Raw genomic sequence first — 25594 nt, 5'->3', positions numbered from 1 at the left:
TCATGGCAATAGTAACTTCTTCAATAATTTGTGGCATAATTGGCTGTTGTCCTCTCCCTGGCACCAACTGAATCATTGGTCGGTCATTTCAAGCTGCTGGACCACCAAGATCACCAGATTTGAATTTTCTCATGTGGAAATTAAGATGTGTTTCTTCCAATGGTTTAGTTGTTGTTTCTCTCCTACAAGTCCTTACAAATGTTTCCACAATGTTCCACTGTCATATGGTCACTCTTTGTTCATGGAGGTCCTCCCAAGTAGCAAAAATTGAATTATAATCACCACATGTAGAAAATATCCATAATATGTTTGCACAGTATATGGCTAAGACAAATATATGATGTTGCTTCAAATGAAACCAAAGACATATTTATTTCCAATGTTATTTGTTGTGCACATTCGGCACAAAAACTATCAGTTTTTGAGATATTACCCCCATGCATAATGCACATTCTGCAGTGCTTACAAAGTACCCGAATTCCTGCAGAAAAGAATCCATGTGGAAGTACATGAATCAGTTTGAGCACCACACAGCATGCCTGTTGGTCAGAACAAAATGTGTTGCCACTCTGATGTAATTTCCTTTATGTCTACAACACATACATGACTGCATCAGTACCAAGGTTACATTAAAATAAGTGTATTACGTATTTAATATTTTGACAAGAGGACTATATAGAACTATCATTAATTATTGTTATTTATCTTTTAACCATTTAGGGGTTTTCTGAGAGGTATAAGATCATATTTCCCACATTGCAGAAATTATACACTGTTTGGAAGCACAAGTTGAGTATTTTCATAATACTGAGAAATATTATATGAATGCATGGTCTCTGTTCTTTCCGATATGTCCAAAAGAACAGATACTATGCAGAATCTGCAGCTGTTATAGTGAAGATACTGAGAAATACGTTTACATTGGTTTACTTTTGCAAATTTTTTGTTTCAGTTACTCCAGTACTGCTACAACTGTCTACTAGCCAACAAAACTGAACTTACAACATCTATTTTCTTTTGCAGTGGTCCTTATATAACATTCAAATAGTTCACTCATTGAGTGTGCATTAGTAGAACATGTGGGTAGAAGGATTTACAAATTATAATTGGAAATTGTGTTTTCTTATATACACTGATAGAAGAAAACAATGCCATAACATAATTAATATAGAGTAATGAAATTTTTGGAATACATTTGTCTAGCGAGCATATTTAAATGATTAACATTGCAAGACCACAGGCTAATTTAATCACAAGCTAAGCCATTTCAAATGTGAAATGCTGATACCTTAATGACCAGTGTAACTGCCTGAATGTTGAATGCAAGCATGCAAACATGCATGCATTGTGTTATACAGGAGCCAAATATCAGTTTGTCTGATGAAGTTCCAGGCCAGTTGCAGCTGGTTGGTCAATACAGGGATGGTTAATGCAGTTTGTGGATGATGCTGGAATCATTGTCCAATTATGTTCCAGACATGCTCAATTGGAGATCTGGCGATCTAGCAAGCAGAGGCAAAATGTCGAAACTCTGGAGGGTACGTTCAGATACAATGGCAGTATGTGGGCAAGCATAATCCTGTTGACAAATACCCCCTGGAATACTGTTCTTGAATGGCACCACAAAGATCGAATCACCAGAAAGATGTACAAGTTAGCAGTCAGGTGCATAACTTTAGGTGCAGGTTCAGTGCATGTAGCACACACAGGTTGGTTGCAGGCCCTCAACTCTCCTCCTTGTAACTGACACACAGCCATCACTGGCACTGAGGCAAAACCACAACAGACCCACTACCCTGCCCCTCCAATGAGATCTCACTTGACATAACCGAAGTCACAAATTGCGGTGGTTTGGGGTAGGGGATTTGCACACTACAGGGCTTCTGGCTCAGAGCTCTTCTTGAAGTAACTGATTTGTACCAGTTTGCTGTGTCACTGTGGTTCCAGTCACTGGTCAAACTGCTGCTGTAGATGCAGTACAATGTACCAGAGCCATACACTGAACATGATGGTCTTACCTCTTGGTAGTGTTACGTGGCCATTCGGAGCCCAGTCTTCTTGCAACAGCACATTCTTGTGACCACCACTGCCAGCAGTCATGTACAATGGCTACATTGCTGCCAAGTCTTTCTGTAATATCACAAAGTAGCATCCCACTTCTCATAGCTCTATTACACAATCTTGTTCAAACACGGCGAAGTGCTGAGAATGATGCCTTTGTTGCCTCAAAGGCATTCTTGACTAACATCAATTCACTACACCCAATGTCAAGGGTAACAAACACTCATGACGGTTACTGCACATACACTATGTGATCAAAAGTATCCGGACACCTGGCTGAAAATGACATACAAGTTTGTGGTGGCCTCCATCGGTAATGCTGGAATTCATTGTGCTGTTGCCCCACCCTTAGCATTGATGACAGCCTCCTCTCTCGCAGACACGTGTTCAATCAGGTGCTGGAAGTTTTCTTGAGGAATGGCAGCCCATTCTTCATGGAGTGCTGCACTGAGGAGAGGTATCAATGTCAGTCTGTGAGGCCTGGTGTGATATCATTCGCAAAACATCCCAAAGGTGTTCTGTAAGATTCAAGTCAGGACTCTGTGCAAGCCAGTCCATTAGAGGGATGTTATTGTCATGTAACCACAGGCCGTACATTATGAAGAGCTACTCAATCATGTTGAAAGATACAGTTCCCATCCCTGAATTACCCTTCAATAGTGGTAAGGAAGAAGGTGCTTAAAACATCAATGTAGGCCTGTGCTGTGATAGTACCATGCAAAACAACAAAGGGTGCAAGCCCCCTCCATGAAAAACACGACCACACCATAACACCACTGTCTCTGAATTTTACTGTTGGCACTACACACACTGGCAGATGACGTTCACCAGGCATTCACCATACCCATACACAGCCATTGGATCGCCACATTGCATACCATGATTTGTCACTCCACAAAACATTTTTCCATTGTTCAATTTTCCAATGTTTATGCTCCTTACACCAAGTGAGGCATCGTTTGGCATTTACTAGCATGATGTTTGGCTTACGAGCAGCCACTCGACCATGAAATCCAAGTTTTCTCACCTCTGTCTAACTGTAATAGTATTTTTAGTGGACCCTGATGCAGTTTGGAATTCCTGTGCGATGGTCTGTATAGATGTCTTGCTATTACACATTATGACCCTCTCAACTGTTGGCGGTCTCTGGCAGTCAACAGACGAGGTCGGCCTGTACTCTTTTGTGCTGTATGTGTCCCTTCATGTTTCCACTTCACTATCACAATGGAAACAGTGGACCTAGGGATGTTTAGGAGTGTGGAAATCTCATGTACAAACATATGACACAAGTGACACCAAATCGCCTGATCACATTCGAAATCCGTGAGTTCCGCGGAGTGCCCCGTTCTGCTCTCTCACGATGTCTAATCACTACTGAGGTCACTGATATGGAGCACCTGGCAGTAGGTGGCAGCACAATGCACATAATATGAAAAATATATGTTTTTGGGGGTGTCCATATATGTTCGATCACATAGTGTATTCAAAGCAAACCCGATGTACATCCACATAGCAGCACTACTAGAACCACTCTTAAGCAACTGACACAAAATTTGAATAGACATCATTTTTCAGATGTAGAAACATGCCTGCCGACTTTCATTTACATCTCAAAACTCCTCTTGATCATGAAATTTATTTTTTCCATTGATTCAGTAGGAGAGATCTGTTTCACACTAGTGAAGATAAACAAGTTCTCATAGCTCTTAAGATATGCGTTGTCGAGTCCAAGTTTACCAGGTATTTTTCTTGATTTGATGTAAGGAACCTATCCCTAAAGTTTATCGGTGGTCTTTTGTTTTTTTTTTTTTGGGGGGGGGGGGGGGGGGGGGGGGTTGGGGCACCCTGTATGTGGACAGAAGTCATGTCACATTGCAGTTTCTATAGCAGAAAAAATTATTTCAAACAAAAAAGCTATATACAACCTGTGCACCAAATGATGAATAATTTTGCAAGGAGTTCAGAAGCTAAATACAGTGCTTTGTACATGACTTATGTATCAGTTACACTTTATTTGGAAAATAGAATGTAGGCTGTTACTATCAGACAAGGATATTGTAAATGCTTCACACTTGGTGATAGGTCTGTGCAGAGGATATTGTTCATAGGATACTCGTTATCCACAAGGTGTTTATGTTTTAGACAATACTTTTCTTCAGTAACAATTCCTTGCCAAAAATAATATAATATTAGTATGCAAATAGTACATAATACACTGTGATTCTGTCTTGGTAAAAGGGTAATCCCAAAAGTAGGGTCTCCTATTTTTTTTATAAATACATAGAACTGTTTATTTCTACAATGGTTTACATCAGTTTACAGCTTGAACATTTAGCTATTTTTCAATATAATCACCATCTCTGTCGATGCATTTTTATAGATGCTGCAGCAGTTTTTGTATGCCCATGTCATACCAGCTCGCCACCATGCTGTTCATAAAGTTATGAACCTCCTCTTTCACCTCGTCGTTGGAGCTGAATCACTGGGACCACAATGAATGCTGACAGGTACTGTGAAACTCTGAAAAAAACTCAAACAGGCAATTCAGAACAGGAGAAGAGGAATGTTGACCAAGGGCGTACACATTCTCCATGACAACGCTCACCCACACAATGCTCGGCAAACCGTTGCTCTCCTGCAATAGTTTCAGTGGAACATAATCACCCACCCACCCTATAATCCTGACTTGGAGTCCAATGACTATCACCTGTTCTCTAGGTTAAAAGAACATGTGGCCAGAAAGCGATTCAGCTCCGATGACGAGGTGAAAGAAGAGGTTCATAACTTTCTGAACAGCACGGCGGTGGGCTGGTATGACATGGGCATACAAAAACTGCCACAGCATCTACAAAAATGCATCAACAGGAATGGTGATTATGTCAAAAAATAGCTAAATGTTCAAGCTGTAAACTGATGTAAACCATTGCAGAAATAAACAGTTCTATGTACTTATGAAAAAATAGGACCTTATTTTTGGGATTACCCTTGTAATAAATGACAGTTTGCAGTAGCATTACAATAAGAAACCTTGTAGGAGAAAAACTTTTTACTTGAGTTTTAAAGCTATTTTTTCTTGCCTAATGGTAGTGATCTATTTCTGCTACTGTTTCTGAGAAATCAAGATACCTGTTGAATGCTGTTATGACAACATTAAGTAACTGACATCAGTCAGGAACTGCAAAATATGTCAAAAGATAATTAACATATTTTTGGTTGCTGTGAATGTAAGAGATCCAGTTGGAATCTAGTGCTCTACCTTGGCAATACATGGGGTATTTCAGCTCATACCTTAATACATTTGGTTAAACTGTAGTTGTCAGTACCCAAGCAGGCCCAAAATGGAGGCTGTCAGCTGCATACTTTCACTGCATGGAGCTTTATCTGCATCTGAGCAGCATTTTCACTTGGTGAAAATTCAACACACTGTTAGAAACACACTTAAAAACTTAAATGATGTCACAGATATTTTTTATATTTTGTTACAGATTTACAGTTATCATTTGACTCTCAATCAAGTTTCAGTAATCTTGAAACATCTTTATAGTAAAGCAGAGTGTGCTCTGTGCTATATATATGTAACAACGCTGACTAAATTACAAGTATAACAGGTTTCAACAGCTGTCGTCGAGCCGTATAATGCTATCTTGTACACACACCCCACGCTGGAGCATTGCGAAGTGGCCTTCATTGTGGACAATGAGGCCATCTATGAGATCTGCAGGAGGAACCTCAGCATTGACCGGCCAACCTACACCAACATCAACAGGCTGATAGGTCAGATTGTCTCAAGGTAACAGCTACACTACTTTAGAGTGAAGTTTAGTGCATTGAAAATAATGTTCATTAGTGAAATTTCAGTGTAGGGAAATCTATTGACAATCGCCATTCAGCTGACTGTGCGACTATAAGTCACTGGGAAGCTGGTGACGTACATTGAGACAGCATTCAATTTCTCTAGTGAGTGACAGGAGTTGCTTTCTCTTCTTTGACATATGGGTAAAAGTGTGCTTATGGTGTCCACATCTTTCTGTTGCATGCTGTTGTTGCTAACAGTTACTACGTAAATAAATGTTTTGTGACTAAGGCCTCCTGTTGGGTAGACCGTTCGCCGGGTGCAAGTCTTTTGATTTGACCCCACTTCAGTGACTTTTGTGTTGATGGGGTTGAAATGATGATGATTAGGATCACAACACCCAGTCCTTGAGTGGATAAAATCTCCGACCCAGCCGGGAATCGAACCCGGGCCCTTAGGATTGACAGTCTGTCGTGCTGACCACTCAGCTACTGGAGGCAGACATAGTTCACATGATGAATGATAGGAAGTGAGGTCAATGAATCAGATTTGAATAGCCAAGTTCATTGTTTGTCCATGATTTCTTAAGATTCATAGATGCAGTTAGCTGATATTTTATTTCACACACAGCAATTTAAGGTCCCACCCTAACCACTACCTCTATCACCTATATTTTCACCACCTTTGCACAGAACTTTGCAATAGTACCTTTGTGTAAATTGATGGCTCTCAAACTGACCTCGGTGTCGGGTGTGCCCTTTCCATTGGCACCGACATTTTTTGGTATCGGCTTAGGGAACGCTGCTCGGTATTTACAGCAGAGCTCTTCACCCTGTATCAGGCCACACAGTACATCTGGCAACATAGGCTTTTCAAATGCATCATTTTCTCTGAGTCTGTCAGAGCTCTTCAAAACCTCTGTGTGCTGTACTCCATCCACCCCTTAGTGCAATGAGTCCACGAAAGCCATCACTTGCTCACTCTTGATGAAGCCACTGTGATGTTTGTGTGGGTTCCTGGTCACATTGGTCTGATAGGAAAGGAGGTTGCCGATGCTGCTGCCGAGGCTGCAGTCCTCGTACCTCAGCCCACTAATTCTTACATTCCCTCTGACAATTTCTGTGTCAGCAGGTGGCATCACTTTGGCATCACCACTGATCTTCCCTTCACAGGAAAATCCTCTGTGTTATTAAGCCTCTCCCAGTGGCTGGACAACCTCCTCTCCGCTCTCTCGCTGTGAGGAGATCATTTTAGCTAGGTTTCATATCAGGCACTGTCTTTTTAGCCATTGCCATTTGTTAAGAGGTGCTTCCCTGCCACTTGGCACTTATTGTGCTCAAACTTTGATGGTCTGTCATTTGCTGGTGGAATGCCCTTTTTTTGACCACTTACATTCTCATTTGTTTTTGCCATCTGAGTTATCAGCCATTTTTAGAAAATTCCAAAATATGCTTTTCCAGTTTAACTCCTCTTCAATATGGGCACCTAAGATTTTGAAGTTTCCACCATATTTATTATTTAATCCCTATGTGTTACACTTATCATTGGTGTAGCATGCCCAGTTGTGCATAACTGAATATGTTGTGTCTTTTTAAAATTGAGCATGAGACCATATGCATGCCCAGATGTGCATAACTGAATATGTTGTGTCTTTTTAAAATTGAGCATGAGACCATATGCAAACAAAAAAAGAGTTAAAGATGCTTTTAAGAACATTGTTTACCATTTATTCTGTTTCTGTATGTGTGCTTGGATTGATTACAATACTAGTGTCATCTGTCAAAAGAACTAATTCTGCTTGTATTTTTGATGGAAGATCATTTACATATTTGATGAACAACAGTGGACCTAAGACTGAGTCAGTCAGAATAATGTCCCCAGATTAGATTGGTTGTATTATTAAATACAATTTTCTGCTTTCTTTTGGTTGGATATGGGATTATCCATTGGTTGGCTGTATCATCAATCCCATAAAATTTCAATTATACAAAAGAATACTGTGGTTCACAGAGTCAAATGCCTTAGATAGGCTGCCAAAAGTACCAACTAGTGCTATTTTATTATTGTAGTTTTAATGAGTAACACTTTTTAAGAAAGTAAAAATAAGAAAAGTTAATTGTCATTCATTAGGTGACTTTTCAGCACAATTACTAATAAATAGTTTTCTGCTGTAATATTTTTTAGTTCCAGCACTATAAATGTTAGAATATTGGTGAACAACACATTGGCTTATCCATTTTCTGCACAGAGTGAGTTCTTCCCATACAGTGCTGTTCTGCTGTGGAGTAACAAGGGTACATTAGCCAGGAACTGTGCCCCAAGTGCCACTACCATGGAGATGTAGTTCTGTGACAGCTTAAAAACAATGAGAACAGATGAGAGAAAAGAGGAAGATGTATGGAAAACTGTGGAGGTTTGAGATGGATTGGGTGGGTTGTTTGAAAATTATGTACAATACAGAATAGAATAAGAAGGGAAAGATTGGAACACACTATGGTAGGAAGAGAGAGGACATTTATGAAAGGAAATCTGGAGTACCTCAGGCCTGGACCATGTTGATTAACAGTTACCACAAGACACACCTCACCCTGGTGTGAAGATGCTTCTTTCTTGCTTTCAGTTACTATGTGGAGCCACGCTTGTTTGGCCCAATACAATGAAAGTGGAAAGAGCATTTTTGTGTTTGTCGCTAATTTGCATTACCAAAGAAATAATTACAGAGGAATGGTATTATTGTTGCACCTTTGGACTGTTTTTTGTTCTGTGTCTTGAAGTATGTACCTTTTGTTTTGTTGTAGTGTTGAGTTGACCCCAATAACAAACACACTCTAAGACAAAAAAATGCATCACAGTGGAATTGTATGAATGGACCACAAAATGGCAGATGTGATGTACGAGGGGCGTTTGAAAAGTCCTTGCAAAAATAAAAACTACTTACGTGTTTGGAGTAAAGCTTATTTTTTGACATAGTCTCCTTTTAGACTCATACACTTCGTCCAACACTGTTCTAATTTGTTGATTCCTTCCGAATAATAGGAATTGTCCAAGTCTGCAAAATAGCTATTAGTTGCTGCAATCACCTACTCCTTTGAATAAAATCTTTGTCCCGCCAGCCATTTCTTCAAATTGGGGAACAAATAGTAGTCCAAGGGAGCAAAGTCTGGAGAATAGGGGGGATGTGAAATGAGTTGGAATTCTATTTACATTCATTTTTTGACCACAACTGCTGAAGTGTGTGCTGGTGCATTGCCGTGATGGAAAATGACTTTTTTGTGGTCTAATTGCCGGCATTTTTCTTGCAGCTTGGTTTTCAAATGGTCCAATAATGATGAATAATATTCACCTGTAATAGTTTTACCCTTTTCCAGATAGTCAATGAGGATTATCCCTTGCGAATCCCAAAAGCCAGTCACCATAACCTTTTCGGCTGAAGGAATGGTCTTCGCCTTTTTTGGTGCAGATTCTCCCTTGGTAACCCATTGTTTACATTGTTGTTTGGTCTCAGGAGTATAGTAATGCATCCATGTTTCATCCACAGTGATGAAACAAAGCTTAAAGTCCTGCAGATTCTTCCTAAACAGCTGCAAACTATCCTTGCAACACTTCACACAATTCAGTTTTTGGTCATGCATGAGCAACCGCTGAACCCATCTTGCGCATAGCTTTCTCATGTCCAAATGGTTCAAATGGCTCTGAGCACTATGGGACTCAACTGCTGTGGTCATAAGTCCCCTAGAACTTAGAACTACTTAAACCTAACTAACCTAAGGACTGCACACACATCCATGCCTGAGGCAGGATTCGAACCTGCGACCGTAGCGGTCGTGCGGTTCCAGGCTGTAGCGCCTTTAACCGCTCGGCCACTCCGGCCGGCTCATGTCCAAATGTTTATGCAAAAATTATGTACCCATTCATTCAAGATTCCCACAGCACTAGCAATCTCACACACCTTAACTCTTCTGTCATCTGTCACCATATCATGGATTTTATCAAGGATTTCTGGAGTCGTAACCACAGAGCATCCAGAACGTTCAACATCACTTGTGTCCATATGGCCACTCCGAAAATTTTGAAACCCCTTATAAACTGTTCTAATCGAAGTTGCAGAGTCACTGTAATGTTTATCAAGCTTCTCCTTAGTCTCCTGAGGCGTTTTGCCTTTCATAAAGTAATGTTTAATCACCACACGAAATTCTTTTTTGCCCATTTTTTGACAATCACTCGACTTCCTTGATTCATATGAATGACAAACACAAAGAAATAGACCAATATGGCTGCAACTTGGTGTGCACTCTTTCCAAAGATACTACTAACTAAACATGACCTCGATACACGCCGGTGGTACCATCTCTCGGACTATGCACAGACTTTTCGAATGCCCCTCGTACATGTACACACAAACAAATGATTACAGTTTCAGAATAACTGTATGATTTATTCAAGAGAATGAGCTTCCCACACTCTGCAAGTCAGTAATGCATTGATCCATCTGTAGCCCTTATGCAAGCAATTATTTGGCTTGATATTGATTGATAGTTGGGTGTTCTCCTGAGGGATAACAAGAAAAATTCTGTCCAATTGGCACATTAGAACATCAAAATACCAAGCTGGTTGGAGGGCCATGCCCATAATGCTCCAAATATTCTCAGTTGAGGGGAGAGCTGGCAACCTTGCTGGCCAAGGTATGATTTGGCAGGTGTGAAGACAAGCAGTAGAAACTCTTGCTGTTTGCAGGGTGCATTACCTTGCTGAAATGTAAGTCCAGGATGGATTGCCATGAAGCGCAACAAAACAGGGCATAGAATATTGTGAATTTACTACTGTAGTGCAAGAGTGGTGTGGATTACAACCAAAGTGCCCATGCTATGAAATGAATTGGCACCACACACCATCAGTCCTGTTTGTTGGGCCGTATGGAGGTTGACAGTCATGTTGGTATCTCCTTGCTGCTTGAGGTGTGTCCAGGCACATACAGGGTCGCTCACGAAATGTGTTACTAATCGTTTCTTTCACAATTTATGACGCACATTAGATATCCCACTGGGATCTCTACAGCAGTACCAGCAGAGCCTGGAAAAACGAATGAGTTACGAAATGACGTGTAATTCACGATGCTGCTGCTAGGAGAGTAGTAAGCGGCAATGGCTGACAATGGAAAACTGACGACACAGGAACAATCGGTAATTGTGTTACAATTTCATGAAACGAAAAGCCTTGTTGTGACTCAGAGGCGTTTTTGACAACATTTTAACACACAGTGGGTCCTTTGCAAGAAGACCATCCACAGGGTGTAGGATAAATTTATACAGGAAGGAACAGTATTGGAAGCAAAGCGACCTTGGCCTAAGCCTGTTTGTTTGCTGGAGAATATTGAAGCGGTACGAGTTGTCGTTCAGAGAAGTCCCGGGAAATCATGTAGAAAGGCAGCAGTGCAACTGGGAATATCCAGACGCTCTGTTCAATGCATTCTTAAAAGTGACCTCCATATGTACCCATACAAGATGACCTGTGCACAGAAGCTCACTGAAGAACACAAGCAGCAGAGACTACTTTTTGCTCAGTGGGTGGAGGATAGGGAAGAAACTCTCAACAACGTTTGGCTCTCAGATGAGGTGCATTTTCATTTAGACGGTGTGGTAACAAACAAAATGTATGCTTTTGGGCCACTGAAAACCCACAAGTGCTTCATGAGCAACAACATTATGCTCTGAGGATTACAGTGTGGGCAGCAATTTCCTGTCACGGACTTATTGGACCTTTTTCTTTGAAGAAACTGTGAACAGTGAGCATTATTTGAGCATGCTTTGCAATAGCTTCATTCCACAGCTTCTTGCTACTGCCTTGCCCTTCAACACGCAGTGGTTCAGGCAAGACAGAGCAAGACCACATACTGCAAACTCTGTGTTGGAGTTTTTACACGAGCATTTCGACATGAGGATCATTTCACTCAGGTTTCCAGGTCGCTTCAGTGGTCCCCCAATAGTCAAGACCTCAATCCATGTGACTTTTTTCTTTGGGGATACCTAAATGAAAAAATTTTCCTGAAACGTCCATGTGATTTAATGGAGCTCTGAAGACTTATTCTACAAGCCTGCAGTGAAATTATGGAAGACATTGTTCATTTGAAGGAAGTTAGGAAATGAAATAGTGGACATATTGAGCATGTGCTGAGTTAGAACAAATCTCCATGGATGGCTCTTCATTGTAGTATATGTTCCTTTCAGATTGTATTGACAATAAAGTTTATATTCAAAAACAAAATGGTAACACCCTGTATTTGGCCTGGAATCTCACTGACTGAAATAGAACCATCTTCAGCGATGAGTCCCACTTTGACCTGAGACCTAATCATCATCTGCTGCATCCTCAGAGCACAGTGGTATGTCCATGACATTCTATGCCTCGTTTTGTTTCCCTTGCTTATCTTTGTAATTTCCAGTCTCCACCTCAGCCAGTAAGGTCACTGTATTTCTACCCAATTAACAACATTTGGGGCACTATGGGCAGAGTCCTCCAACAAACTCTGGTTTTTGATGATCTATCAGTGTGATTTGGCATGATACTTTAGGATACTGATACTGTGTGAAGAGTTTGAAAGATCACTGAAAGACCTAAGCCGAAACAAGGCCCCAGAAGTAGACAACATTCAGTTAGAACTACTAATAGCCTTGGGAGAGCCAGCCCTGACAAAACTCTACCATCTGGTGAGCAAGATGCACGAGATAGGTGAAATACCCACAGACTTCAAGAAGAATATAAATAATTGCAAACCCAAAGAAAGCAGGTGTTGACAGATGTGAAAATTACCAAACTGTCAGTTTAATAAGCCACAGCTGCAAAATACTAACATGAATTCTTTACAGATGAATGGAAAAACTGGTAGAAGCCAACCTTGGGGAAGATCAGTTTGGATTCCGTAGAAATGTTTGAACACGTGAGGCAATACTGACCCTACGACTTATCTTAGAAAATAGATTAAGGAAAGGCAAACTTACATTTCTAGTATTTGTAGACTTGGAGAAAGCTTTTGACAATGTTGACTGGAATACTCTATTTCAAATTCTGAAGGTGGCAGGGGTAAAATACAGGGAGCAATAGGCTATTTACAATTTGTACAGAAACCAGATGGCAGTTACAAGAGTCGAGGGGCATCAAAGGGAAGCAGTGGTTGGGAAGGGAATGAGACAAGGTTGTAGCCTATCCCCAGTGCTATTCAATCTGTATATTGAGCAAGCAGTGAAGGAAACAAAAGAAAATTTGGAGTAGGAATTAAACTAAAAACTTTGAGGTTCGCCGATGACATTGTAATTCTGTCAGAGGCAGAAAAGGACCTGGAAGAGCAGTTGAATGGAATGGACAGTGTCTTGAAACGAGGATATAAGATGAACATCAACAAAAGCAAAATGAGGATAATGGAATGCAGTCGAATTAAATCGGATGATCCTGAGGGCATTAGATTAGGAAATGAGATGCTTAAACTAGTAAATGAGTTTTGCTATTTGGGGAGTAAAATAACTGATGATGGTCGAAGTAGAGAGGATATAAAATGTAGACTGACAATGGCAAGGAAATCGTTTCTGAAGAAGAGAAATTTGTTAATATCAAGTATAGATTTAAGTGTCAGGAAGTCGTTTCTAAAATTACTTGTATGGAGTGTGCCCATGTATGGAAGTAAAAGGTGGATGATAAATAGTTTGGACAAGAAGAGAATAGAAGCTTTCGAAATGTGGTGCTACAGAAGAATGCTGAAGATTAGATGGGTAGATCACATAACTTATGAGGAGGTATTGAATAGAACTGGGGAGATGAGAAATTTGTGGCACAACTTGACTAGAAGAAGGGATCGGTTGGTAGGACATGTTCTGAGGCATCAAGGGATCACCAATTGCCCGCATCTCGTGGTCGTGCGGTAGCGTTCTCGCTTCCCATGCCTGGGTTCCCGGGTTCGATTCCTGGCGGGCTCAGGGATTTTCTCTGCCTCGTGATGGCTGGGTGTTGTGTGCTGTCCTTAGGTTAGTTAGGTTTAAGTCGTTCTAAGTTCTAGGAGACTGATGACCATAGATGTTAAGTCCCATAGTGCTCAGAGCCATTTGAACCATTTTTGATCACCAATTTAGTATTGGAGGGCAGTGTGGAGGGTAAAAATCGTAGAGGGAGACCAAGAGATGAATACACTAAGCAGATTCAGAAGGATGTAGGTTGCAGTAGGTACTGGGAGATGAAGAAGCTTGCACAGGATAGAACAGCATGGAGAGCTGCATCAAACCAGTCTCTGGACTGAAGACAACAACAACAACAACAACATCTATTAGGAGGAAATCCAACAACTCTACCAATCAATACCAAGTGCCAAAAACTGCTTGCATAATGGCCATAGATAGATCAACATGAGCTCAGTGTGTGAAGATCTTCCTCCTGAATAAGCCCTCCAATTTTTCTGTATTGTAATAATTTGTTTGTTTGTCTGTACATGTACATCACATCTACTGATTTCTACCCCATTTGGATAATACCTTCACTGTGCACCTTTTTTGATTGCAAATAAATGTTAATAATGGCTGAAGCAGAGACAATGATTAAATAAAATAGGAGAGATGTGAGCTGAGAGGGAGGAAGGGGGGGATTTGTGAAGTAGAAGTTTTCCCTGGACATCATCTTCCCTAGGTATGCCTCTGCCATCTGGTGGGTATGAACAAGATGTTCGTCGTTGGTTCTTGTGTTATCATAAGGTGATTTAAAGCTCATGTTTGGATGCAATGTTTTAACAAATAAAACTAACTGCAGTATGATGTGTAGTCAGAGAGTTTTAATTAGAGTCCCAGTAACATAAAATTAGGCAGCTAATTTTTTTTATAAATGATAATTAATGGAAACCCTCAGCTGCCAACAGGCGTTGTTGATATACCTCAGTGGGGACAGTTGAAAATGTGTGCCCTGATTGGGAGCCGAACCCGGGATCATCTGCTTACATGGCAAATGCTCTATCCATCTGAGTCACCGAGGACACTGATGAATAGCGTGAGTGCAGGGACTTATACCTTGCACGCTTACCATGAGACCCACATTCCCAACTGTCCACAATCTACTTACATAATGTACCTAATAGATATTTGCCCGTCCACTCATTACTCGCACACACTAAGGTGACGATTTCCGTAAGAGTTCGAGCAACTTGTGCGCATTTGCACAGACGAAGGTCAATGGCTGGATATCCTTTAAGAAGCTGCTCAGTCATCAATGGTATCTGTTCTTTTGAGAACAGTTACAATCTTCATATATACAGTTAAAGGCTGCCCAGCCGTTGACCTTCATCTGTGCGAATGCGAACAGGTTGCCCAAACTCTTATGGGAATTGTCACCTTAGTGTGTGCGAGTAATGAGTGGATGGGTGGATGGGCAAATATCTATTAGGTACATTACGTGTGTAGATTGTGGACAGTTGGGAATGTGAGTCTCACGGGGAGCCTGCAAGGGGTAGGACCCTGCAGTCGCGCTATTCATCTGTGTCCTCGGTGGCTCAGATGGATAGAGTGTCTGCCATGTAAGCAGGAGATCCCGGGTTTGAGTCCCGGTGGGGGTACACGTTTTCAGCTGTCCCCATCAAGGTATATCAACAACACCTGTCAGAGCTGAGGGTTTCAATCAATTATCTTTTATTCTAGAGAAGCTGCACGCTCATCAATGGTATCTGTTCTTTCAAGAACAGTTACAATCTTCTTTTTTTTTTTTTTTTTTTTTTTTTTCAGGTACACAGGTACACATCCACAGTCATGGTACACATTGAAGTCCCTATGCCAAAGTACTCTAGGATGCTACTAGGGATGTAAAACCAATATGACAGAACCCACCTCCTCTTTATCAATGTACCACAATACTTCATTCTGGAGACCCTGGTCCTTGGTAGCATCTTGCTGTACTGTTGTGTAAGGATTTCATTATATACCATCACTGTGGATGTGTACCTTGTAAAATGCCTCCTTGCAGTGTATGTAGTTTTCCATTGCAATGGTCTTTCAATGGTGAGTGTATATTTGCTTTCAAACCATCTGTATTTTTCATTACCTCTACTTATGATTCATTTTTCTTGAATTTTGGATGATAATGGTGTTCTAACCATGAAATGTCCTAGGTGATGCAGTTCCTTTTCAAAGTTTTCAATGTATCCATAAAATTGACAGTTTAAACTGGTTCAAGACTAAGCATGCATGGTCACTTCCAAATCATTTAAATAGCATCATAAAATAGCTTACATAATATAGGATTATTGCAAACACATTTCTGCCAGATTCACAATTACAACTTTAAAGATTTCCAGAAACTGAGTACAACATATGTAATGGAATGTTGTAAAATATTTATTCTGATAATATCCTTATAAAATTCAGTAAGAATACTGCATCAAATTACACTGAACTGAAACTACTAACATTGTTTTTCATTAACATTTAAATTATGATCAAAAAGCAACAAGTTGTTTAATGCTAACAAGGTTATGAGATCATTACATACTTCATTTTTTAAGAACATTATATTCATTGTTGACTTTAGAAATTATTTATAGCACAACCTCCATTATCAAGTGGTACTGCAAAAAGACTTTGATTCAGCATATTTCAGATTTTAAAATCATTGCCAGAATTGAGTCTTTTCACTATAGGGATACAGGAACATCAGACAAGTGTGAAGCTCTGTACACTATGAAATAATCTAAATTATGTGAAATGTTACCAATGACAACATCCTTAGGACAAATTGGTGAAAATCTATGCTTTAATGGACTTTCCACATGGATTTATAACAATTTGTGCTAAAAATGTTATCTCTGTAATAGTTCACATAATTTACATCATTGCAGTTGTGAACTAAATAATTTCTTCAGTTAGCAACAAACATGACATTTACTTACTTACTGTGTTGACCACACAATCTGCAGTCGGTCTTTGGCCTCACCAATCAGCCTCCTCCAGTGTCTCCAGTCCATGTATTCTGCTTCAGACAGCCCCAGCATATTCATATCCTCTCTGAACTGATCAATCCATTGGAGTCATGGTCTTCTCCATGGTCTTTTGCCCCTAACATCTTCCTCCACTACCTGGCTGATGATCTGGCCTTCTCGATGCATTACATGTCGGTACCAATTCAGTCTTCTTTCTATGATCACTGTCACAATGTCCATCAACTTGTATAGCTCCTGTAATTTACAGTTCTTTCTTTTCCTCCGTTCACCTCCATCCTTCACTGGCCCAAAAATCTGTCTGAGGATGGAATTCTCAAATGTCGGGAGTTTTCTTTCCATCTTTTGGATGATGGTCCAGGTCTCTGCTCCATATAAGACTATAGGTTGTATTATTGTCTTGTAGATCTTGGTCTTTGAGGATCTCAATAGAAGCTGAGACTTGAAAAGCTTTCCCAGAGCAAACATTGACCTGTTTTCTGCTTGTATTCACGCAGTAATTTCCTGGTCTATCTCGTTCCTTTCATTGAGTAGATCCCCACAGTATTTAAAATCTTGTACCCTTTCAAAGACTTTTTCCTCCATCTTCAGGGGTCTGTCATCATTTTCTTTGCTAACTACGAGGTATTTTGCCTTATTCGTATTCAACTTCAGGCCCGCTCTCATTGCCTCTTCGACTAATGTTCTCTTCATCTGAACCAGGTAGCTCTTTCTCTGCTATTAACACTACATCATTCACATAGGCCAGGGTGTTGATCCTTCTTCCCGGCTGTATTCCTGTCTCTAGGCTTGCTACTTTTCTCAGAGCTCTCTCCAGTACCAGGTTAAAGAGAAGAGGGGAGAGGCAGTCTCCTTGCCACACTCCAGTCCTCATCTTGAACTTCTTTGATGTGTTTCCATTTACTTTCACCATGCATGTCTCCTGGGTGTATATCTGTGTCAGTTTTATGAGTTTTCCGGGAACTTGAGCTCTTACGAGTTCTTGCCATATTGCTTGTCTATTCACACTATCACATGCTTTTTGGAAGTCCACAAAAAGGCAGTGAATGTTTTTGTGGAATTCCCAGCTCTTTGCTAGCACTGCAGTATTGTATGTAAATGGTCTACAGTTGACTTTCCCCTTCTAGAAACCTGCTTGTTGGAATCCCAGTATTTCTTGACATGTGGTGTTAGTTGCTTCAGTAACAACATGCTCAAGATCTTATAAGCTGTACAAAGTTGTGTGTTTTCTCTATAGTTCCTACATCTCATTGGGTCTCCTTTCTTTAGTATAGGGCAGGTGACAGACTCCCTCCATTCTTCTGCATTCCATCCTTCTTCCAAATTAAGCAGATTAAGTGGTATAGTCTACTTGTAGAGTACTTCTTTCCTCCTTCAACATCTCTGACATCCTTTAGAATTTTCTGCATGATTGTGTATCCCAACCATGAGAAATTACATACTTTGTGTTTCAGAGAGACAGTTACTTTTGCTATAGAAACCTGTTATGCTTAAATACTGGAAATGTTGACATGTTGACAATAGTGATAATATTTAATAATCAACTAATTATGTAATTGTACAGACTGTGTGATTAAAAAATACTTAGATTTGAGATGCAAATTAAATTAGTGTAGATACAGTAATTGATATATAAATAAATAAAGTTAATTATTGTTCACAATGAGCATGCAACAGTGGTATCGTAGTCTAGAGTTGGTTTTATCTAGAGTTCGAGTGTCATCCGGTTCTACCATGTTATAACCTGCAAACGGACTGTCGTAGCGGCCCCTTATTGTTAGAGTGCCCGCCGAACCGACATGCAAGATGGGTTGCCAAACCCCTTTCAGCAGTGCGGAGAGAAACATCGCCAGCGGACAGAAACAGTAACAGACTTTCCAAATAAACACGGAACTACTTCAGCAGACAACATGTGACAGTGTTCCACCAGTCGGAACTCATATGACCGCTGTAGCACTCCGCCAACATGGCTTTATAAGCACGCTGAGACAGTCAGACTGGCAGTGTTTACCAACCTCTAGGAGCAGCTCTGGCCAGTTCTTACGCCAGCCCTAGCCCTGTATTCACTCGCCGTAGTCTTGTAGAAGCACATTTCATTTTGTAGAGTAGTTTTGTTCAGTATTCTCTTCCATTGTCTTGTTTCCTTATCTGTTTTGTTACCACAGAGTTGTTGTTTTGTTTTTGTTTGTTCTGTGTTTAAAACTTATTGTATGCCAAGAAGGCATTTTTTTCTTTCATTGTAATAAAGTGTGTTAAAATTGACTGTTAGTTCTTTCTTGCTGGCCACAGGACACTACAGTTATTGACAACGAAGATAAAACTTTCATTTTTGAACGGAATGTCCTCCTCTGAGGAGCTTCTTCAGTCCTTAGTGGAAACTCTGCAGCAGATTCAGGCAATGCTCACACATTCAGAAATTCGTTCTCACTCACCAGCGTTGCAAGAAGTAGCCCATAGAGACCATTCCATCGCAAGTAAATTGAGCGCAATGCACGTGGCTCCACCAATGTTTCCGGCTTTCGATATGTCTGTCGAACCGCGGTTAAATTATGTCGAATGGTTGGAACAACATTTACTGGAACATGGGATCCGTGATTAAAATCGAAGTCGGGCTGTTTTTCGACAGTGGGTCCACAGGTGTATTGTTTAATTCAACAATTGAACCCTGAGCAGTCCCCTCAAGATCTCTCATTTACTCACATTAAGGACTGCCCTTTTGAGTACTTTGATGCACAAATAAACGTCACATCCACCTGTCAGACTTTTCCTTGTCGAAAGCCTCCCAGTCAGACTTATCGGGAATGGATTACAATGCTCCAGGGTCTCTCCCGCGATTGTAAATTCTGGTGTGCCAACGTTGTCTGCATCTTATGCCTCTTCATTGATTCACGATACGGTGGTGTTTCACACACCAGATGAGGGTCTTCAGGCTGATATTACAGGACCCATCCCTCGACACCTATCTGCCAATCATTCGTGCGTTTGAACAGTCTCACCAGCTACAACCACCACATCTTGATCCAGCTGTTTTCGCGGATCGCCAGTTGCCTAGCGCCGAGCGGGAGCCTCGTCGATCTGTTGGCACACTCTGTGACAGGAAGTCTTTCACCCAGCATCCATCCTGTGTGGACTGTTTCTGGACTCACCAATGGTCCGAGTGTCCCCACCGGCGACCAAGATGCACAGCTTGCACCCGAGCGGGCCACATCACTGTGGTGTGTCAGGCTTCACAAAAATATTGCGTCAATGCCACACTTCCTGTGCAAGCACAGGCTCGTCACGAATCATCACCTCAGGATCTGGAAGCCTCACCTTCCATTGACAGCCAAGTCTTTTCCATCATTTCCCAGTCAGGTGCCCATTTTCTCATTACCTTGGAGGTCGTGCATATTCCAGTGATCTTCCAAACTGACACGGCATCATCCATCTCTATTGTGGATGGTGTCACATACCGACGTTTGGGCTCACTGGCTTTATGCCTGTACACTCGTGCCTTGCACAATTTCAGTAATTATTCCATATCCATCCAAGGCGTTTCTCCCACACAAATGTCTTACAATGGTCATTCCTTCACCACTCAGTTTTTAGTGGTGGGATTCCTTGGGGTTACTAATCTTCTGGGTGTGGACAAATTTGGTCATCTGGATTTATCAGTGCAGGACACAGTACAAGTGGTGTCGATTTCCTCATCGGATACCCTCCTCAGCCCATTGCTCAGTAAATACAACACATTGTTCTTATCCTCGACAACAGGGCTGAAGGGTTTCACCGCGCATGTTCACCTTCTTCTCTCTGCCGTTCCTCATTTTCTTAAGGCCTGCCTTTGCTCTCTGAGACAGACTCCAGGTGGAACTTCGCCACTTACGGGATGAAGGCATCCTTTTTCCCATGGTGCACAGTTGCTAGGCAATGATTATTGTAATAGCCAAGAAGTCGAATGGTGCTTTAAACATACGTAGTGATTTTAAGGTCACAGTCAATTCTCAGTCGGTCATTGATGCCTATCCTGTCCCATCGGTGGATGACATACTCACACGTCTTGCGGGCTCAACCCTATTCGCCAAAATTGATTTGCACGATGCTTATCTGCAGCTGCCATTGGACAACGAATTGCAGCAGATCCTAGTCATCAAAACCCTGTGTGGCCTTTTCCAGTACAGCTGCCTCCCACTTGGGAATGCCAGTGCCCCTGCCATTTTCCAACATTATCTGGAACGCCTCACAAGCCAGGTGCCCAGGGCAGCCAATTATCTGGACATTGTCATCGTCAGTGGCTCACCTGCAGTGGACCTCGTGGACAAGCTGGACCGGCTGTTTCAGGTTTCTTCTGAGGCTAACCTATGTTGCCGGAAAGAAAAGTGTGACATTTTTGCGTGAGAAGTCAGCTAACTTGGGTTCACAACTGATGCCCGCAGCCTTCACGCCTCTAAGGAATATGTCGAGGTTATTCAAAACTTGCCTCCTCCCACCAACGTTTGCATAGTGATTCTGACATTCCCCGAGTGGTCATACCACATGCGTTCTGCCACTTGTCCTTGACCTTCTCCACACGTGCCATTGGGGTATTGTCCTCACCAATCAGCTGGCCCACCATCACCTTTGTTGGTGAGGTATAGATAAAGACACTGCCTCCCTCATGTCAGCCAGCATCATGTGCCAAACATGTCAGGCAGCACCCCTGAGCCAGTGTTTTTTGTGGCCAGATGCTGCTGCTCTGTGGAATTTCGCAGGGCCATTTCATGTTTCCCAGTGGCTCATACTGATCGCCTACGGGTTCAGATGCCTTTATGTCTCCCCCATGATGAACACCACTTCTGCTGAGACTATCAAAATTCTCTGGCTCCTCTTTGCTGTCCAGGGACGCCCCAAAACGGTTGTTACAGATAACGGTTCACAGTTTACCTTGACTGAGTTTAAGCAGTTTTGTACTGCAAATGGAATTTCCCTTGTCCATACTGCCCTATTTCACCCTGCATCAAATGGCCAGGTGGAACATTTTGTGCGGACATTAAAGACCCAGCTTGATAAGCTGCTGAGCTATCATCTGCTGCAGGAGGCCGTGCTTCTTTTCTTGGCTACATACCACACTGCTCCCCATGCCAGCTGGCCGGTGTGACCAAGCGACTGTAGGTGCCTCTCACCCCTGCAAGCCACAAACCCATGGATGTCGACCAGGATGCCCCTACTCCTTTGGACGTTTGTGGTGCTGTGCATTTTTTTCTCAGGGGGAGACATGTCATAGTGGCCTCTTATTGCTAGAGGGCCATAGAACCAACACACAAGCTGGGTTGCTAAACCTCTTTCAACAGCACCGAGATAAACATCACCAGTGAACAGAAACAGTAACAGACTTTCCAAAATAAACACAGAACTACTTCACCAGACATCATGTGACAGTGTTTACCAACTACTAGGAACAGCTCCAGCCAGTACTTACGCTGGCCTTAGCCTTGTATTCACTCACCGTAGTCTTGTAGTGGCATATTGTTTTTGTTAGAATAGTTTTGGTCAGTATTCTCTTTCATTGTCTTGTTTCTTTATCTGTTTTGCTACAACAGAGGGTTTTTTCCCCCTGCATTTAAAACTTATTGTATGCCAAGAAGACATTTCTTTCTTTAATTGTAATAAAGTGTCTTCAATTGACTGTTAGTTCGGACAAAAAAAAAATTAACTGTGTAACTTCATTTCTTCAAAATGATAGTCAAAACTTTATACAAACTTTCATATATACATACACTGAAGAGCCAAGGAAACTGGAACACCTGGCTAATATTGTGTACGGCCCTGAGAGCATGCATACGTGCTGCAACATGATATGGTATGGACTTGACTAATGTCTGAAGTAATGCTGGAGGGAAATGACACCATGAATCCTGAAGGGCTGTCCATAAATCGATAAGAGTATGAGAGGGTAGAGACATCTTCTGAACAGCACATTGCAAGGCATCCCAGATAATCTCAATAATGTTCAGGTCTGGGGAGTTCAGTGGCCAGTGGAAATGTTTAAACTCAGAAGGGTATTCCTGGAACCACTCTGTAGCAATTCTGGATGTGTGAGGTGTCACATTGTCCTTCTGGAATTGCCCAAGTCTGTCGGAATGTACAATGGACATGAATGGATTCAGGTGATCAGACAGGATGCTTATGTATGTGTCACCTGTCAGTCATATCTAGACATATCAGGGGTCCCATACCACTCTGAATGTACACAGCCCACACCATTACAGAGCCTCCTCCATCTTGAACAGTCTCCTACTGACATGCAGGATCCATGGATTCACGAGGTTGTCTCCATACCTGAACATGTCCATTTGCTCGATACAAGTTGAAACGAGACTCATCCGACCAGGTAACATGTTTCCAGACATCAAGAGTTCAATGTCAGTGTTGATAGGCCAGGCAAGGCATAAAGCTTTGTGTCATGCTGTCGTCAAACCTTCACAAGTTGGCCTTTGGCTCCAAAAGCCCATATCAATGATTTCTCATTGAATGGTTCACATGCTGACACTTGTTGATGGTATAGCATTGAAATCTGCAGCAGTTTGTGGAAGGGCTGCAGTTCTGTCACATTGTCTTCAGTTTTTGTTGATCCTGTTCTTGCAGGATCTTTTTCCTGCTGCAGAAATGTTGGTGATTTGATGTTTTTCCAGATTCCTGATATTGATGATACACTCGTGAAATGGTCATACAGGAAAATACCCACTTCATTACTACCTCAGATATGCTATGTCCCATCACTCATGCACCAACTATAACACCACGTTCAAACTCACTTAAATCCTGATAACCTACCATTGTGGCAGCGGGAACTGATCTAACAACTGCACCCGACTCTTGTTGTCTTATATAGGCATTGCTGATCACAGCACCATATTCTGACAGTTTACATATCTCTGTATTTGAATTAGCATGCCTATACCAGTTTGTTAGACACCTCAGTGTATTAATTAAAGATAAAATAACAGTTTTCAACAGTGAAAGTTTCTCTAGATCCAGCCGTACAGATTGAGGGGAACAGATGACAGTGGTAGATATGTTACCCATTCAGAACTGCTGTTTGTGCGTGTTCTTGAGGAGAAAGACTCAGATGTAAATATGAAAAACTATAAATCTGCAGAATTAATCTTTTACTCTGCAGCAGTGTGTGCACTGATTTGGAATTTCCTAGCAGATTGAAACCATGTGCCAGACCAGGATTCGAACCTAGAACCTGGCCTTTCACGAGCAATGCTCTTACTGAGTTAGCTATCGACACACAGCTTGTGATCTGCCCTCACATCATAGCTGTACTTCTGCCAGTAGCTCTTCTCCTACTTTCTAACTCCACAGAAATTCTGCTGCTTAACTGGCAGATCATGAGCTATCCCTGGATAGCTCAGTTAGAAGAACAGTCATCTGTGAAGGTTCTGGGTTAGGATCCCAAAACAGCATGCAGTTTTAATCTATAAATCTGCATGTTGTAGTTCTGCTGTAAAACATATAAAGTATCAGAAATGAGGTTTCCATGCTGTTTCAGTTGTTGTGTTGATTTCTATAAACATTTGGTTGAATATTATAGTTCAAAAATTTGAATAGTACAATGATCCACTGACACATTATGTATGCAGGCATCACAACAGTATTCAGATATAATACAAGGCTCTTGTCTCTTGTTTTCTTTCAGCATAACTGCATCATTAAGGTTTGATGGTGCTCTTAATGTGGACCTGACGGAGTTCCAAACCAACCTCGTTCCTTACCCAAGGATTCATTTCCCTCTGGTACAGTATTATTTCTCCTCATTTGAGCTTACAATAGTCATTTCATTAATTTGTAGATATAGACACTTAAGAGAAATCAGATTTATCTTTTCTTTTATCCTTTTTATTGATGATTTAATTTCTTCCACAGCCCTACCACATGAAGAGAGGTGGCTGGCATTAGCTGTATCACTGCTCTGCAGTCTAACTGCATATGAAATACAAAATATTGTATTCAAAATTTAAAAAGGATTAATTTAATTAAACAGTAATTTGACAAAATGTCAATAACTTTTGCAGTTTACCTTCATCATCAACGATGATCCAGTACGATAAACATAAACTGCAGAAGTCAGTGTTTGTTTCAGAAAAAATTGTGTGGAAAGGTAGACCTGCTTACTAGACAGATGTGTTAAACACTGCACCACCCTGGCACTGTGTCTAATGCAGCTGCATGGATAGCCCTCATATTTGACCCAAATAATCACTTACAGTGTAGAAGCCGTTTATCATGAGGTATTTGAGAACTGCACCACTGAACACAGTTATGTTCATAATTGCTTATTGTACAGTCTAATACACTCTCTGCTGTACACGTCTGTAGCCCCATTTGGGGCATGTCTGTTGCTTGATTAAGCAACACACATGATCTTGTTCTCTGGATATATCCAAAAGTTGACCTACGCTGATAACTTTGTGGGGACATAAAAGCCCTGGCTGTACCCCTCAAAAATGTTGCTCCCCTACCACAGTGAGAACAATTGTATCTTTGCCAGATCAGGTCTCTGTAATAAGAGTTCTATGCTAAGTGCATTGTGTATACACTGCAAGAATAAAAGTAATCATAGCAAGTGACAGGAGTGTGACTGGTCATTGATCATTGTAATTACAAAGCATGCTCCCCACTACCTACAGTTTGCATGTTCATATCACATCAGGGTCACCACTGTAGGTAGTAAATAAATGTAAATGTCATGTGACTAGGGCCTCACATCAGGTAGACCGTTGGTCAGGTGCAAGTCTTTCGACTTGACGCCACTTCGGCGA

The 25594-nt window shown here is 41.4% G+C and overlaps 1 protein-coding gene across 1 annotated transcript in view; it reads left to right on the top strand.

The window, feature by feature from the left end:
- LOC126109680 (tubulin alpha-3 chain-like) overlaps nt 1-25594 on the top strand; it is a 243877-nt gene that overhangs the window by 189403 nt on the left and 28880 nt on the right. The window contains exons 5-6 of the mRNA XM_049914731.1: nt 5670-5851; nt 24472-24568. Of these exons, the coding sequence (XP_049770688.1) occupies nt 5670-5851; nt 24472-24568 (279 nt within the window). The remainder of the gene's footprint in view (nt 1-5669; nt 5852-24471; nt 24569-25594) is intronic.

The sequence above is a fragment of the Schistocerca cancellata genome, chromosome 12 (genome assembly GCF_023864275.1).
Source record: "Schistocerca cancellata isolate TAMUIC-IGC-003103 chromosome 12, iqSchCanc2.1, whole genome shotgun sequence".
NCBI classification, from domain to species: Eukaryota; Metazoa; Arthropoda; class Insecta; order Orthoptera; family Acrididae; genus Schistocerca; species Schistocerca cancellata.
This window is presented reverse-complemented; position numbering and strand designations above follow the sequence as displayed.